The sequence below is a fragment of the Lacerta agilis genome, chromosome 16 (assembly GCF_009819535.1).
Source record: "Lacerta agilis isolate rLacAgi1 chromosome 16, rLacAgi1.pri, whole genome shotgun sequence".
In the NCBI taxonomy this organism is placed as follows: Eukaryota; Metazoa; Chordata; class Lepidosauria; order Squamata; family Lacertidae; genus Lacerta; species Lacerta agilis.
This window is the reverse complement of record NC_046327.1, coordinates 21,955,857-21,972,635: the sequence shown is the minus strand read 5'-3', so window position 1 is coordinate 21,972,635 and position 16,779 is coordinate 21,955,857. Positions and strand designations below refer to the sequence as shown.

Sequence of the window (16,779 nt, the reverse complement as noted above, 5' to 3'; positions counted from 1 at the left end):
GCATTTGTAGAAGGAAATCAGCAGGTAGGGGGGATAGTGCTTAACTCTTCCACACAGCCAATGCTCTCCCCCCACCCCCCATTATTTTTAAAGATCCCTAGTCCAAATAAACAGAGCTCTAAACCTGGAAGAGAGATCAGCAAGAAGAATTTGGCATATGCAAGGGAGGTTAAAAACACCTCACCTCACCTGCCAATCTTCCCTCTTCGTTCCACTTATGTTAACAAATGCAAGGCTGAGATGGGAATCCTGAATACAAAATTGAACTCACAGATGTGCCCAGTAGCTCAGGTTCTGGCTAGTATCAGGGCAACGAGCAGATTAGTATGGGTAAACTGAAAAACGTCAGAGGCTCACGATATTGTTCCGTTCCCCAGGCCTCCCTGTTGCTTCTTTGCCACGTGTTTTACCTTTAGCCCACCTCGGAAATGCCGAAATGAAGTGGTCTGAGGTAAACAGGTACATCACTTTATCAGCAATAATTCCAAACGCAAATCCAAGTGACCATCGGTTGCTGAATGCAATGATATCAAAGGGTCTGTGAAGTATGAAAAAGAAGAAGAAAGGAAATAATTCTTAGGATTCTGGGAAGCAACTGGGAAGCCATTACAGAGCTGAAAGCTTATGTGCTGCAGCTCCCACTTTCAAAGAGTCATAAAACTTAGATGTGAAATCAACCAGGAGCTACTTCAGCTTAGAGGAAAATAACAACAGTGACTGTTCAGTTCACCATCTTGTGACCGTTTGGTTGGTCCTAATACTGTACATGAAAGTATTGCCTGATTTGGAGAGAGCTTTAAATGTATGGTTTGGCTGAGACCTATGAAAAGCTCCATCTAGTGCCAACATGGAAGATCTTCCTTGCCTGGTACAACAAGAGGAGTCTTCTCTGTTTCGGTGGGAAGGACAGTAACTTATCCTCTCTTTTTTTATCCCAGATGAAAATACTTGAATTCATGCCTCCTGCAAGACAGATTCAGAAAGGCGACCTGCTTTCATGAAGGAATGGCATTTGTTTTACTGGCGTATTTGTCTTTTTAGAAGACACTTATAGCAACAGGAGGAAAGTGATTCTTCAACTTACGTACTTCAGAATCGCGCAGTGTCCATGTAGAGGAATTTTATCATCTATACAACATCTTTTTAATCTTTTTTCAAGACAGGACAGCACTATAATGATGAAGACCTGCCGATACAGAAGAAAAGTCATGAGGGTGAGAAGGCATCCTTTAATCTTTGAGAAACTAATAAAGAATTACAATTGAGTTATTATCCCTAAAGATGGTCACTCAACCTATCAGCTCAGTTAACCTGTCAGTTAATTAAACCAAGTCAGGATGTTCCTGGTGAATTTTCCCATCCATGTCTTGGAAGTGTGTGATTGTTGGGTCAAGTTAGCCATATTGATTTGTACGCTGCCAGTGAATTCTTGTTGTTGTCTTGTTGGGCTGTGTGTGTAATAAAGGGGAGTCACACTGGGATGAACACGTCCTTTTTTACAGTATTGGCCTGAATATAAGCCTCACTTTTTCCCCAAATCCCGACCGTGAAATGTTAAAGTGCGGCTTAAATTCGCAACCTTACAAAAATTAGTTTTTACAATACCGCTGTTGAAACAGACATACGATAAAATGGAACAGGTGTGAGTACCTGCAGAATTTTAAGGGAGCTGTTTGTATTCGGGTATTTGCTTTTTTTCTTCCCCCCCCCCCTTGAATTTTAAAGGTGTGGCTTATATTCTGGTGCGGCTTATATTCGGGCCAATACAATATTTGTCCCCATGTTGGTTTCAGTTTGTTAGTTAGCTTTTCTAGTAAGGCTGTTTCCCATCCAATTTGGTACCAGTGGTTCGTGTTCACTCCTGACAGGCCCCTGCAGTGTCTGTCTATGATGCTTCGGGCAGCTGAGAGTAGGTGGGTTGTAAGCTCTTTATACTGCAGAGCTCTCCCTATGTTCTTAGTTCTGGCTCTCTGCAGCAAGCGCACTTAAGATCGGCCTCTGCCAAATTCCCCAAATTAAGCAAGGGGTATCAATGCCGATGTAATTATGTCGGTGTGTGCACATTAGTGTCCAGTACCGATCCCAAGAGTAGAACTGCTAATTCCCCAAATTATCCTTTTAATGAATACTCCTGTAAGAAGCGTGTGCATGTGAAAGTGTGTGCAAGTCAGCAGATCTGATACCAGAGTTTATGCATATATTATACAGTGGTGCCCCGCTAGACGAAAATAATTCGTTCTGCGAGTATTTTCGTCTAGCGGGTTTTTCGTCTAGCAAAGTGGCAATGCAAACTGCGGTTTTCGCTAGACGGGGGGGGGGGATTTCGTCTTGCGAGGCAAGCCCATTCAAAAATTCGTCTTGCGAGACGGGCTTCCGCTAGACGAATGCCTTCGTCTAGCGAGTTTTTCGCCTAGCGAGGTTTTCGTCTAGCGGGGCACCACTGTGTATATATATATATATATATATATATATATATATATATATATATATACACACACACACACACACACACACACACACACAGTGGTACCTCTGGTTACGAACGGGATCTGTTCCAGAGCCCCGTTTGTAACCCGTGACATGCATAACCTGAAGCGCTGCGTCTGCGCATGTGCGCGACGTTATTCAGCGCTTCTGCGCATGCGCACAACGTCATTTGATGCGCCTGCGCATGAGTGAACTGCCGAACCCGGAAGTAACGCGTTCTGTTATTTCCGGTTTCGGCGCGCTCGTAACCCGTGTTGTACACATCCTGAAGCATTCATAACAAGAGGTACGACTGTATATGATCAGTATTCTATTTTGTGCGTTTTTCAGTATTATACACAGCCACTCTCCTTCCTACCTAATGCCAGCCTTAGTATCTGAGGAAGGAGAGTAGCTCTGTATCTCATCAGTCATAACTCAAGAAAGTACGATAATTGGCCTACTTACTGCTGGAGGAAGAGACAAATGTACAAATGTCTCCGTTTCTACTGAATCCTCACAAGAGAAATTTGAGTAGTCCATATCTAGAGAAGAAATATTTAGGAAGTCTATTTCCCTGTACAAGAAACACAATGGTGAATAGCCAATATGTTAGATGATATCCGGAGTTCAGCATCTTAAGCCTGCTTGCAAAAGTCTGGTCTTCTATATGCTGGGAATGTCTACAGCAGGGGTAGGCAACCTAAGGCCCGTGGGCCGGATGCGGCCCAAACGCCTTCTAAATCCACCACACAGACGGTCCGGGAATCAGCGTGTTTTTACATAAGTAGAATGTGTCCTTTTATTTAAAATGCATCTCTGGGTTATTTGTGGGGCATAGGAATTTGTTCGTTTTTTAAAAAAATTCCAAAATATAGTCTGGCCCACCACGTGGTCTGAGGGACGGTGGACTGGCCCACGGCTGAAAAAGGTTGCTGACCCCTGGTCTACAGCCATATCCCCTAAAGTTTGATAGCCAAGATACATTTTTTAAAATATAATAATAAAAAATAAAATAAAACTGGAAGCATGCCAATGGAACGCCCTCCCACCACAGGTCAAGGAGATAAACAACTACCTGACATTCAGAAAATACCTGAAGGCAGCCCTTTTTAGGGAAGTTTTTAATGTGTGATATTTTTGTATCTGATTTTTGTTGGAAGCTGCCCAGAGTGGCTGGGGAAATCCAGCCAGATGGGCGGGGTACAAATTATTATTATTATTATTATTATTATTATTATTATTATTATTAGGATGTATATGAAAAAAAAATTCCCACCATCTGAGTACACCCACACCCACACACATTATGCTCCTACATGTGCTGCTGTTCTGGATCTGCCTTCTACATGAGTCACTGTTCTAGATATGCCCTTATCAGCTCAAACAGAAATATGGAGGGCACCATCCTCTGAGGGATAGGGAATTCTAGTTCTTCTCTGCATGAGGACAGAAGTGACATGTTTAACCCACACAAAGATGAGTCAGAATATTCTGACCACAGCAGAGGTGGAAGCAAAGCAGTGGGCAGCCTCTTCTGCAGTTGTTTCCCACGGCAGACACTTAGTTCCCTTGTAGCATGCTAGCGTTGGCACATGTGTTGGGAATTACCAGTACTTCTCTGGAGCAGAGTTGGGGAACTAGCAGTGCGTAGGCTGGCTCAGGCCCACCCAGTTGTGTCAAATCAGCCCTTCAGACACACAACTGCAACACACACACCCTCCACCACTCCATTAGGCAAACAAGTGAGGAAATGCTCAAGGATTGCCGCTTGCCTTCCAGAGTGCTCAGCGTACATTGCAGCACTCGGGAATCATCAGAAGCAGGTCGTGAGACCTTCCACCTACGCCTCCTTCCAAAAATTCCTGGAGCAACTTAAAAGACTTCCCTTGCCTTTCCCATTAGGAAAAACGAGGGTCAAGGAAGCTGGCTTAATCGGGAGCAACCACCTCAAGGTCCCTGGAGCACCCTGAAGCAGCCATTCCCAAAGGCACTGCCCCCTCTTTGCCATAGCTCAGCTGTTTCTCAATTGGCTGCAAGGGGATGATTTTCCCAACTGACTCATTGATCAGGAGCAGGATCACTGAGCGCTGGCAAAGAGGGAACTGCTCCTCCAGGCCCCTCCTCAGGTGTGTGTTCCTCCAGTGTGTTCCTCCAGTTTCATAGCAAGGATTCTTCAACATCTACTTCATTGGACTGGTCATGTTGCTCGGATGCCTGATTATTGTCTTCCAAAGCAACTCTGCTATTCCAAACTTTAAAAATTGAAAGCGTAATGGTCAAGAAAAGAGGTTAAAAAACTCTCTCAAGGCAAATCTTTAAAAATGAAGTATAAACACCGACAATTGGGGAACCCTGGCCTGCGAGCGCTCCAATTGGAGAACAGCCTTTACCAAAGGTGTCATGGACTTTGAAGAAGCTCGAACTCAGGATGAAAGGGAGAAAAGTGCCAAGAGGAAGGCACGCTTGCCAAACCCTCCGTGTGATCAAATCCTGCCCGGAAACCTATGCCCCCACTGTGGAAGGATGTGTGGATCTAGAATTGGCCTCCACAGTCACTGTAAAAACTGTGTTTATGGAAGACAATCTTACTCAGCTACGAGAGATCGGCAAAGATGAAGTGTGTGTTTTGCAGCACTCTTGCGAGTGTCAGCTAGCTCCCACGCAAGCACAGCACCAGAAGACTGATGTCCCAATTTTCTTCAGCAGAATGTTGGAGGGTATGCAGTTTTCTTGAACAGGCAAAGCACAAGATCCCATGCCAGCCTTTTTCTTCCTCCGAGTCACATGGCCTGCTAAAGATGCCCCGGCAGCGGGGATCCACTGGGGGAAAGAAATGCTTGGTTCCTGCTTGTCATAGTCAAGATCTTCAGGCCTGGTGGTAGATGGTGTCTCTGCTGCTCCTCCCTATGGGGTTGAGAGCCAGCAACTGCTCTTCATCCTACAAGCTGAACTCATAAGCACCCAACCTGGACTCCCATGCCATTTCCCAGGAAATGCCTACTCTTCACATCTTCCAGACCATGGTGAATGTTGACAATTCAGCCAGGACCTTAAAAATGAGGTTATATGTAAGCTTGTGTACTTTGCATAGACACGTAGAAGACATGCCAGTATGCACAGACTTGTCATGTCACAGTGACATGAAATGACAGCTGCTGAAATTCCCTGTGTCTCATATCTGGATCTAATAACCTCAGCCCTTTTGCAGAATTAAGACTTAATGTCATGCTCTCTTGCTTTTTCAGATGGTCGTTATAAGAAATTACCCTTGGAACGGTGTCTTGTCTTTACGTATGTTGCAAAACTGTCACAGATGATATTGATCATTATATTACTCAATGTCCATTTTATAAAGATCCCCGTGAAAAACATTTGTCCCAACTTTAGTTGCAGGAAGAAATCTGTTATACCTGGGGAGTTTGTATGCTTCTTGATGTTTGATAATAATAATGATGATGCTCCTTTGCATATTTATCTGCACTGCCAAGAAGTCAAGAGCTAAATTTGTGGCTCAGTTCTGAATGGTCCTTTTTGCTTTCTGTTTGATGCAGGTATATATAGCTACACAAATAAATTATTACTTTCCTACCTGTGCATACAACAGCCTTATTTTCCTTTGCATCTGGCCACTTGCAAATGCTGCCTTAAAATGCTGTAATGTGTGAACTGGTTGAACCTGATGCAACTTATGCTTCTCCCTTCCCCACCTGATGAATTCTACCAAGATGAGCTGCTTCTCCTCATCTCACAGAATCATAGTGTTGGAAGGGATCTTGGAGATCATCTATTGCAGCCCCTTCGTTAATGTAGGATCTACAACACAGGATCTGCGATGACAGTATCTATGACAAACGGTGACCCAGCCTCTGCTTTTAAAACTCTAGTGAAGAGCTCATCACCTCCCAAGGCAGTCTGCTTCTCTGTAAGGAGCGTTCTCCCAACGTTTTCATACACCTCACCATTCTGGTTCCTCTCCTGTCAGGGGCTGGACTGAGGAGGAATGATGGCAGCCGCCTCCGCCCCTTCTCCTGAACCTTCCCAAGGGCAGGAGAACAGTATTGACTTAGAACAATGGTTTCCAGAGGGGCATAGTCCAGAAGAGAGAAACTGGGAAATACTGGGTGAGGAACAGCTAGAAGAGGAAACACCAGGAGGGAGACAGCTGGCAGATTCAGTGTCCTTGGACAGCATTCCTAACCCCCCTTCACCTAAGACTAGATGGGCTTTGAGAGTGATAGAACAGAGAAGTCAGCAGAAACAAGTTCGGATTACCCAACGTAGGAGTGACGTAGTTGTAGATTAATGGGGAAGGAGGGGGTGAGCCTTTACTGGGAGCAACGCCATTTCTAGAGACAGGTGGGTAGCCGTGTTGGTCTGCCATAGTCGAAACAAAATAGAAAATTCTTTCCAGTAGCACCGTATCTGAAGAAGTGTGCATGCACACGAAAGCTCATACCAAGAAGAAACTCAGTTGGTCTCTAAGGTGCTACTGGAAAGAATTTTCTATTTCATTTCTAGAGAGATATGTCTCTTGCTGTGATTATTAAAGAAGCTAATTGGCAAGAATGCTCCTTTTCTGCTTAATTACTGTCACCAAGGGAGGGATCCGATTCCCCAAAGCCTGACATCTTCTCCCATTGATCAATGTCCTTCTTAAAATGTGCCTCCCAGGTGCAGTACTACATATGCAGCTCACAGCAGAGTGCAAAACAGCTTCTAAAGCAGCCAAAGACTACATTAGCATTATTAGCACACTGTTGGCTCATGTTCAGCTTGTGATCCACTAATGCACCATTTAATATCTGCTGCTGCCAAGCCCTGTTTTCCCCATCTTAGACTTATGCTTGTGCTTTTGAGAGAGGGGGGAGGAGGGAGGGAGGGAGTGGAAATCCAAGACTTTGCTCTTATCTGTGTTGAATTCCACCTTGTTCTGTTTTGGCCTAGTGCTCCAGCCTTTCTAGGTAATGCTGATTCTAGAACTCTGTATGCACAGAAGTGGAAAGATGAGACGATTCCAACGAAGGAGGAATGGCTTTTAAAAGTTATGCAAAGTTGACAGCAATGTTAAGAGATCAAAATGATGAACTTTTTACAGAAGAACAGAGACCTTTTTTGGACCATTTGGAAAAGCACTACAAATGAAATCGCAAACAGGATTCGAGATAGGAGCAGCAGAAGAAAAATGATAAAAATAATTGTATTAGAGGGATCCTGATAATAGACGAGAATTTTATAAATAATGCAGTAGAAAAGAGTTTGAATTTAAAAAACTGTGGAGGTGGGAGTGGAAAGTCAATATATGAAATAATGTAACTATTTAATTTGAAGTTAATTTGTAAAAATTCAGAAATGTGTGTGTGTGTGTGTGTGTGTGTGTGTGTGTGTGTGATTGTGTCTTGTCCCTCCCACCACTGTGTTATCTGAAAATCTGATGAGTTTGCCCTCTACTTCCTGCAAAAAGGACAACAAGCAGAGTTTGTAAGGCCAGAGTCTTGTGGCAAGGCCTCCCTCATTGGGTCCTCATTGGGTATAGTTGTTCAACTAGTTGTGGGTCCACCTAAGGTAATAAAGGTAAAAAGGTAAAGGATCCCTGGCAGCTACGGGGTTGTGGCGCTCATCTCTCAGGCTGAGGGAGCCGGCGTTTGTCCACAGACAGCTTTCCAGATCATGTGGCCAGCATGACTAAACCGCTTCTGGCACAACGGAACACCATGACGGAAACTAAAGCGCACAGAAACGCCGTTTTACCTTCCCACTGCAGCAATACCTATTTATCTACTTGCACTGGCGTGCTTTCAGACTGCTAGGTTGGCAGGAGCTGGGACAGAGCAACAGGAGCTCGCCCCGTCGCGGGGGTTCAAACCACCGACCTTCTGATCAGCAAGCCCAAGAGGCTCTGTAGTTTAAACCAAAGCACCACACACTAAAGCTTTTTTATTTTTGATCCACCTAACAGCAACATTGACCAGCCCACATTTTACCATGTTGTCAACAAGGATATCGTTGGAGATCTCATCACAAGCTTTGCTGAAATGCAATGCCTTATTTGCTAACCCTGGGTGGTGATGACTAGTAATCACCACACATGCCAACCCACTGTGTACAAGCAAACACGAGCTTAGAAAAGGTTGTCTCCGTGGCCCTGTGTGTCTTTTTGCACCTTCCTGCTGGCTTGGCTTCCTTTATTTTCAGATTTGGACTCCCTTGGCTCTTAGTGTCTCAGTCAATATCAGACAGGACAGACTGCAAAAACAAGTGGACTCAGCTGTTCATCCTCCTGGCGCCGTGCCCACTTGAAATCAAATACGAACTCTTTGAATTCCAGGGCTGGGGATTATATATATCTACATTAAAAATGTATATATAAAACAAACTCCATTGTTGCAATGTTGTTATTCCATGCCGGAGTGTCTCTATTGGGACCAACACGGATGTCCTCAAAAGAGATCTGGCAGTGCCTCATATGCTTCTAGACCAGTGGTTCCCAAAGTGGGAAGTACTGAGCCCTGGGGGAGGCAGTGAGATTGCCTAGTGGTGGGTGCAGGGGGGTAGTGAGGTGCTAGAGGTATAAGTGACGACTAGACTGAAAAGCTGGCATCACCAGATCAAGTTCATCAGTTTTCATAGAATCATAGAATTGTAGAGTTGAAAGGGACCAGTCCAACCCCCTGCAATGCAGGAACCTTTTGCCTGGTGCCGCGACTCGAACCCACGACCCTGAGATTGGAAGTCTCATTGTTGACTAGTTGTTGTTGTTGTTGTTCAGTCGTTCAGTCGTGTCTGACTCTTCGTGACCCCATGGACCAGAGCACGCCAGGCACGCCTATCTTTCACTGCCTCCCGCAGTTTGGCCAAACTCATGCTAGTCGCTTCGAGAACACTGTCCAACCATCTCGTCCTTGGTCGCCCCCTTCTCCTTGTGCCCTCCATCTTCCCCAACATCAGGGTCTTTTCCAGGGAATCTTCTCTTCTCATGAGGTGGCCAAAGTACTGGAGCCTCAACTTCAGGATCTGCCCTTCCAGTGAGCACTCAGGGCTGATTTCTTTAAGGATGGATAAGTTTGATCTTTTTGCAGTCCATGGGACTCTCAATAGATAGTTTTAATGGGATTTTGAATGAACACGCAATTGTTGCCGTTTTGAATTTTATCTCTCTTCCTTCGTGGGTCATGCTCTGAACAATGCTTATTATGGGATAGTGGGCAGTGGGGATGAGTTTTTGGAACCAAGGAGATGTGGACCTGAAAAAGTTTGGGAACCTCTGTTCTAGATTCTCAGACATACTGAGTGGGCTATTTTGGTGCTTACTTCAGGAACATGGAGGGTGAAACCAGAGCTGATATTTGGTCCTGCGTGGTGGCTTTCCCTGTCAGGTAGCTGCTGTAGCAGGAGGCGACTGGAGACAGATGGAGGAAGCCTGCCAAATGGGGAAGTCTACACGACTGGCATGACCCCAGTCAGAATTGACTTTCCTTCCTCTTCCTGCTATTGTTAATGGGAGGAAATCTCTCCCTGGCACTGTGGTGTGTTGCGGTAAGCAAAACCCACCAGGAACTGTAATCAATCCAGAACTGGCACTGGGCATTCACTACTGTCATTGTATGCAATATAAAATGAAAAACTCGTAACTTTGGGCAGCAACCCAATAAACGTTTTCAACGCAAATTGACTTTATTTTGAAATAGTATGAGATCCTTATGTAGCTAGAAATACTGTTTACAATAGGCGGGAACCAGAATGGTTTTCTCAACTAATTTTCTTAAAAGAACATGCAGGGGAGCTTATCCCACCATCGCTTGCTTTTTGTACTATTTTGCGAATTGCAACACAATGGAGAACCGTAACAAAACAGTTACAGGTTACAATATGGAAGGCCACATGAATTGAGCCACATGAAATGGAAGTCCGCATCAACAGGTTTTCCACACCCATCAGCCAATCACCCATTTCCACCACGCTTCTGAGTCATACCCCTCCTCACTCTCTCACTATATATAAGGGTCTGGTGACTTCTGTTTCAGTGTATCTGAAGAAGTGTGCATGCACACGAAAGCTCATACCAAGAACAAACTTACATTGGTCTCTAAGGTGCTATTGGAAGGATTATTTTTTTTTGTCATAACAAAACACACAGTTTTAGATCTCTAATGTATAATTATTAAAATACATGACTGGAAATAATTGACGAGCATTAAAATCAAATAAGCCAAAAGTAAAAACAACTATCTAATATAGCCCCTTCCCAAATCCGGCGTGGGTGGTGGGAGGTTGTGAATTCTCAAGAGTTATGAAAGTTAGGAACGAAAACAATACCGTGTCTAAATTGATGAAAGATCTATTTTGGCTGCTCACTTTCCACGTGCATGAGTTTTTCCATGAAACTGAGATGTCAAACTTGCTTATGCCAATTTGAAATAAAAGAAAAACAGAGGACCTTTTGCTGCCTGCAGCCAAGAGGAAACTAATGAGATTTCCAAGGAGGAATTTGGGGCCAGGGAAGTATGAAAGGGGCTGCTTACGGGCAATGGCATAGCAATCCCAGATTGTACCTGGTGCAGAATTTTGCAGCATGGACTACTGCACATGCAGCACGTTCATACTGCTGCTCGTAAGGCTTTCACCCACGAGCAGCAGCATGAACGGACTGCGCATGTGCGGCATTCCATATGGAGTGCGTGCACGGGGATGCCACACATGCGCAGTCCATTCGTGCTGCTGCTCGCACGCGGCAGCTCATAAGGAGCTGTACACCTGGGAGGAGGCTGGGGCCATCTTGTCACCCCTCCCAGAGTGGCACCCGGGGCGGTCCGCCCCCCAACGCTCCCCTCTTCCAATGCCCCTGCTTACGGGATGATCTGGTTACATATTTTAGAAATATGATCAAAGCAAAACCACCACATGTGAAAGTAGGGTCCCCGTTCTGAACATCCCTTCCAGCACTCAGGTAATAGGGATGGGTTAATACAACTTAATTTTACTGGAGCGAGGTGCTAGTGGTAAATTAATTTAAGACAGGCTTTGCTCACTGAAGCTGAGTTTGTCTTGTGTGGCGCAGCGGTCCAAAGGGAGCCCCAGGCTGAATCAGAAAAGCTTTATTCCAGACCTGTCTCAGAAAAAAATACCTGGGAAACCTCAGTATCTGATGCAGTTGTGAGACCAGCCCCTTCCTGCAGGTATGGACTGTATCTCTGGCACTCATTTTCTAAGGTTGTTGATGGTATAGGGAAGCCCACCGTATAAGCTGTTTGCTTAAAAAAAAAAAACTATAGGTCTGCAACACTGTTAGTCGATAAAATTACTTTTCTTCTTTAAGTTTTCAAGGTTCTTAACCTGGCTCAAGGTTGTCATCTGAACTAGCCAGATGTTTAACTGAGAATCAGTCACAGTCAGTCCATCCTTTGGAAAATAAGACTTTAGAACTGCCTTGCTCCAAAATGGCAACTAGACACTTGTGGCTGTTTGAGTACTACTTGGATGGCTGTATCCAGCGGGTGATGCTTGGGGAGTACTTTTTGGGCCCATGGAACATTCAATGTGGGGTTCCTCAAGGCTTAATTGAGCTTTTCAATGTTTTTGAGTCCAAGGCTCCCTTAACCAAGTACATTCTTTCTGTGGCACCCCTGTGGGGCTCAGGAGCCCAGTTATGTCACCCCTTGCCTACAGAGCTGGCAGCCTCTCACCCTTTTTCAAACACCCTCCCTTGTGGAGTGTTCCCTCAGCCTCCTCTCCCCTCTCCTTGGGAGTCCTCTTTGCAGCTGCTGCTGCCATCCCTGGTCTCTGAGCTGCCCCCCCCCCGCCCCAAAGAGAGGCACCTCCTCACGCTGCCCCACAGAGGCCTGCAAAGAGGATGATGCCCCCTCCAGCCTTAGTGGCCCAACAGAGACTGGCCAAAGATGAACATGAGGCCAGCACCTTACCTTGGGAGGCAGCAGGAGCTCAGGTGGCCTCAGTGACACGGTGTTCCTTCCATCAGCTTCAGCTGGTGGCCCAGTTGTGTCCCTATTTGGACAGGGATAGCCTAACTCCTATTATCGATGTTCTGGTCATCTCTAGGTTACATTACATGTTATACATAGGCTTGCCTCTGAAGACCGTTTGGAAACTTCAGCTGGTGCGGAATTTGACAGCCAGGTTGCTCACCAGGGCAAGATGGTTTGAGCATATTACACCAATCCTGGCCAAACTCCACTGACTGCCAATTAGTTTCTGGGCCCAATTCAAAGTGCAGGTTTTGACCTAGGAAGCCTTAAATGGCTCAGAACCACAATACCTCAAGGACCGCCTCTCTCCATATGAACCGACCGAGACTCTACAATAATCATCTGAGGCCCTTCTTCATGTGTCTCCTCCATGAGAGGTCCAGAGGGTGGAAACATGAGAACGGGCCTTTTCCGCAGTGACTCCCTATTTGCTCTCCCCTGGGTGCTTCTTCTAGTGCCTTCATGATTAAAGGTAAAGGGACCCCTGACCATTAGGTCCAGTCGTGTCCGACTCTGGGGTTGCAACGCTCATCTCACGTTACGCCAAGGGAGCCAGCGTACAGCTTCCAGGTCATGAGGCCAGCATGACTAAGCCGCTTCTGGTGAACCAGAGCAGGGCATGGACAGGGCCGGCATGTCCATTTAGGCGAACTAGGCAATTGCCTAGGGTGCCAAAATGGAGGGGGCGCTGGCCAGGCTTGGGCAAGATGGGCTAGCCAGCCCCGTCTCGTCCATTGGGGCTGGTGGCGTGGCACGCCAGAGCACCGACCCCCCCAAGGGTGCCCCCACGAGCCCGCCGGTATACCCGCTCCCCAACCTGCCCCCACGGGCGGGTGGGCGCTCATGCACCGGCAGCACGCCGCTGCTGCCCATGCTGCTCCCGGGCGGGCCGCGAGCCGGCCGCCCAGCCCCGTCGAGCGCAGCGAGCGGGGGGAGCCACACGACCCCGCCGGCAGCCTCCCCCCGCCCCCACCACCTCCTGCCTCTCCACCACCACCACCTCCCGCTAAAGCAGGCTTTGGTGGGGGGGGGCACCAGAAGGTGGTTCGCCTAGGGCGCAAGAAGCCCTAGCGCCGGTCCTGCGCACGCAAACGCCGTTTACCTTCCCACTGGAGCAGTACCTATTTATTTACTTGCACTTTGACGTGCTTTCAAACTGCTAGGTGGGAAGGAGCAGGGACCGAGCAACAGGAGCTCACCCTGTCGCGGGGATTCGAACCGCCGACCTTCTGATCAGCAAGCCCTAGGCTCTGTGGTTTAACCCACAGCGCCACCCGCGTCCCACGCCTTCATGATTAGGCACCAGGAAAAATGTTCCTCTTCAAAAAAAAAAAGCCCTTGGCTGCTCAACAGTCTATGTCCTTTTAAATGTTCTTGTGAGAGAGGGGGCTATTGGTTTGTTCTTGTTTTTATTATGTACTTTGTGGTGTGAACTGCTCTGAGATCTTCAGGTGAAGGGCAGTATACAAATTTTACAAATAATAATAATAACATTAAAATAGTGGTGGTTCCCAAAGAACAACAAATCATGGAAGAAAGTCAAATGTATTTATTTTTAGCTCAAACAGTTGCGGATAAAAAAAGGACAGATTGTCTAAATTAACACAGGATGCCCACGGGGGGGTGGGGGGGGGGAACCCAACCAGATGATACTAAGAAGTTTGCCAGTTGCAATACATGGTTGAATTTATAAATGAAAATGCTGACAAACAGGTACTATTGATTCTTCAACATCAACTTTGTTGGACTGGTCATGTTGTTCGGATGCCTGATTATCGTCTTCCAAAACAACTACTCTATTACGAACTTAAAAATGGAAAGCGTCCTGCTAGTGGTCAACAAAAGAGGTTTTAAAGACTCTCTCAAAAAAGTATAAACACTGATAACAGGGAAACACAAAGCCTTTACCAAAGATGTCATGGACTTTGAAAACGCTCAAACTCAGGACAAAAAGGAGAAATGTGCTAAAAGGAAGGCACATTTGGCACAAATTTGGCAAACCCTCACTGTGATCAACTCCTACCCAGAAAGCTATTTACCCACCGTGGAACGATGTGGGGATCCAGAATTGGTCTCCACGGTCACTTACAGACTCACTGTTAAGACTGTCAAAACAAAATAAAGAATAAAAAAAATCCTTCCAGCAGCACCTTAGAGACCACAGAGGATGAGATGGTTGGACAGTGTTCTCGAAGCGACTGGCATGAGTTTGGCCAAACTGCGGGAGGCAGTGGAGGATAGGGGTGCCTGGTGTGCTCTGGTCCATGGGGTCACGAAGAGTCGGACACGACTAACTGAACAACAACAAAAGTTTGTTCTTGGTATGAGCTTTCGTGTGCATGCACACTTCTTCAGATACCGTTAAGATACCGTTCTTCAGATACTTAACACTGTTCATGGAAGACAATCTTAATCGGCTAAGAGTGATTGCCGAAGAAGAAGAAGAAGAAGAAGAAGAAGAAGATATAATGGACTCAACCCACTATCAGTGTGACATTTTTCAAAACATAATTTTCATTCACTGGACAGAATTGAAAACAGATTTACATCAAATTTCTCCTGCCTTAACTTTGAGAAAAAAGAGCTAAAAATCTTAGCCCCATGAGTTTCCATGCTCCTCTCCTGCCTATTTCTGCCTCTCCTTCCTCTTGATTCTTCTGTGCTCAGCTTCAGACTGAAAATTCTTGGCGGTATAGAACAGGGGCCCCTTGTCCTTTCCTTTAGAAAACACTCATTGACTGGTGGAAGTACAGACGTAACTACAAAGAATTAGGCTGTTAAGATGTTTCCATTCTGGCCAAATGACAAAAGTTCCTTACCTAAAGATCTCCCTTTCCCCTGCCTCTTCCCTATACATCCCCGTGTCATACAGAGGGAGCGTGAGTGAGAAATATATTTTCCATACTTCCCCATATATGTGTGCACGTTTCTATAAATAGATTTCGTTTGGGAAAGAAAAGCAGTTCGGGGAGGGCAATGTCAACTGCAAACACAGCTAGCAGGGGGAAACTTGGGCTCATTTCCACCCGGGTCAAAAACCCAGTTTGGCAAAAAACAAAACAAAACCCACGGGCATTTGGGTACACACAAAGGCTGGGAGCCTCAATGGTGCCCCTCCAGAGGCCTCACCGGGGGGAAAACCTGGCAAGCCCCCAACCCACCCCGGCTCTGAGAAAAGGGTGAGCGCTCTCCATTGCGCCCATCCTTTGTTATTTCCATCAAAGATTACGTTTAAAAGAGATTCACAAAAAAGCCAAGAATAAAAACAAAATCCAAACAAGTAAGGGGAGGCTTCTCACGGGTCTCACCCCAGCACCACCAAAAACAGCTTGGCAGCGATGCGGTACCCATTTTTCCTGGCCTCAGTGGGGCTTACTTTTGAGTAAGACGCGTGCACCGGTTCGCGGTGGGGTTTGGAAAGCTACACGTAGTGGTGTCAAATTGAATAAAAATTGGGAGGGGGCCGGGGCAGGTAAACCCCGCCCTGCATAATCGATTACTGGATGTGGTGGACACACAGCCTTTGAATGGCAACGCCCATCAACTTTTATGGGGGCGGCGAAGACCCCCCACGGCCCCTAGGAGTTGGCTCCTACGGCAACACGTGCCTTGCCGTCTTCACGCAGTTTAGCTGCAGCAACACGTGTCCCAGAGTTTCGCCTGGCGCGCGTCAGATTTTTACGGCTTCTTGCAGGGTCCTGGCAACGCAGCGCTATACCAAGAAGCGGCACCGAGGCAGCTGGCATTCAGCCCACCCCACCCCCCACCCCCAGCTTCCGCCATCCTGCCTGCGCAAATACCCCTGCCCCACAGGGACTTACCCGGACTCCCCCATGGCTCTGCTTGGAGATCTCCAAACGGGAGGATTGTGGGGGACACAGGCCGCACCCCTCCCTCAGTTTGGGAGAGAAGAGGGGTGGTTTCGCCTACCCGAGGAGCGCGCAATGCTGGGTCTGGCGCTCTATTCTCCTCGGCTCCTCCCGCTTCATTTCCATTTTTCGCAGGGAGGGTCACGTCGGGGCAGCTGGAGGAGGGAGGGCGGGCGGAGGCATATTTGGGGCGAGACACTCCTCACATGCGCTGGCAGGGCTTGTTGTTTCTAAAGCGCTTCTATGCCCCAGGGGGCAAAATCAGGGCGAGGCTCTCCTGGAATAAGTGAGCACAAAGCCCCCTGGAGGCCAGACAATGGTCGGCATCACTCCCATCGTCGGTTTCTTCTCAACCTCGGTTTGCGAGTGTAATAAGAGATAACACCAGAATTGGAAAAGATCCCATAGAAACAGATGTTTTCTAGGGTATGCGTACTGCTGGTGCCCGGCTATTTTGCGCC

General features: G+C 46.7%; 1 protein-coding gene across 1 annotated transcript in view; it reads right to left on the bottom strand.

Moving 5' to 3' along the window:
- The window catches only part of LOC117060883 (stimulated by retinoic acid gene 6 protein-like), a 41,352-nt gene extending 24,868 nt beyond the window's left edge, over positions 1–16,484 (bottom strand). The window contains exons 1-4 of the mRNA XM_033173473.1: positions 16,271–16,484; positions 2,935–3,043; positions 1,089–1,186; positions 411–538 (exon numbers count right to left, since the gene is read on the bottom strand). Of these exons, the coding sequence (XP_033029364.1) occupies positions 411–538; positions 1,089–1,186; positions 2,935–3,043; positions 16,271–16,284 (349 nt within the window). The 5' untranslated portion in view covers positions 16,285–16,484. The remainder of the gene's footprint in view (positions 1–410; positions 539–1,088; positions 1,187–2,934; positions 3,044–16,270) is intronic.
- Between the last annotated feature and the right edge of the window lie 295 nt (positions 16,485–16,779).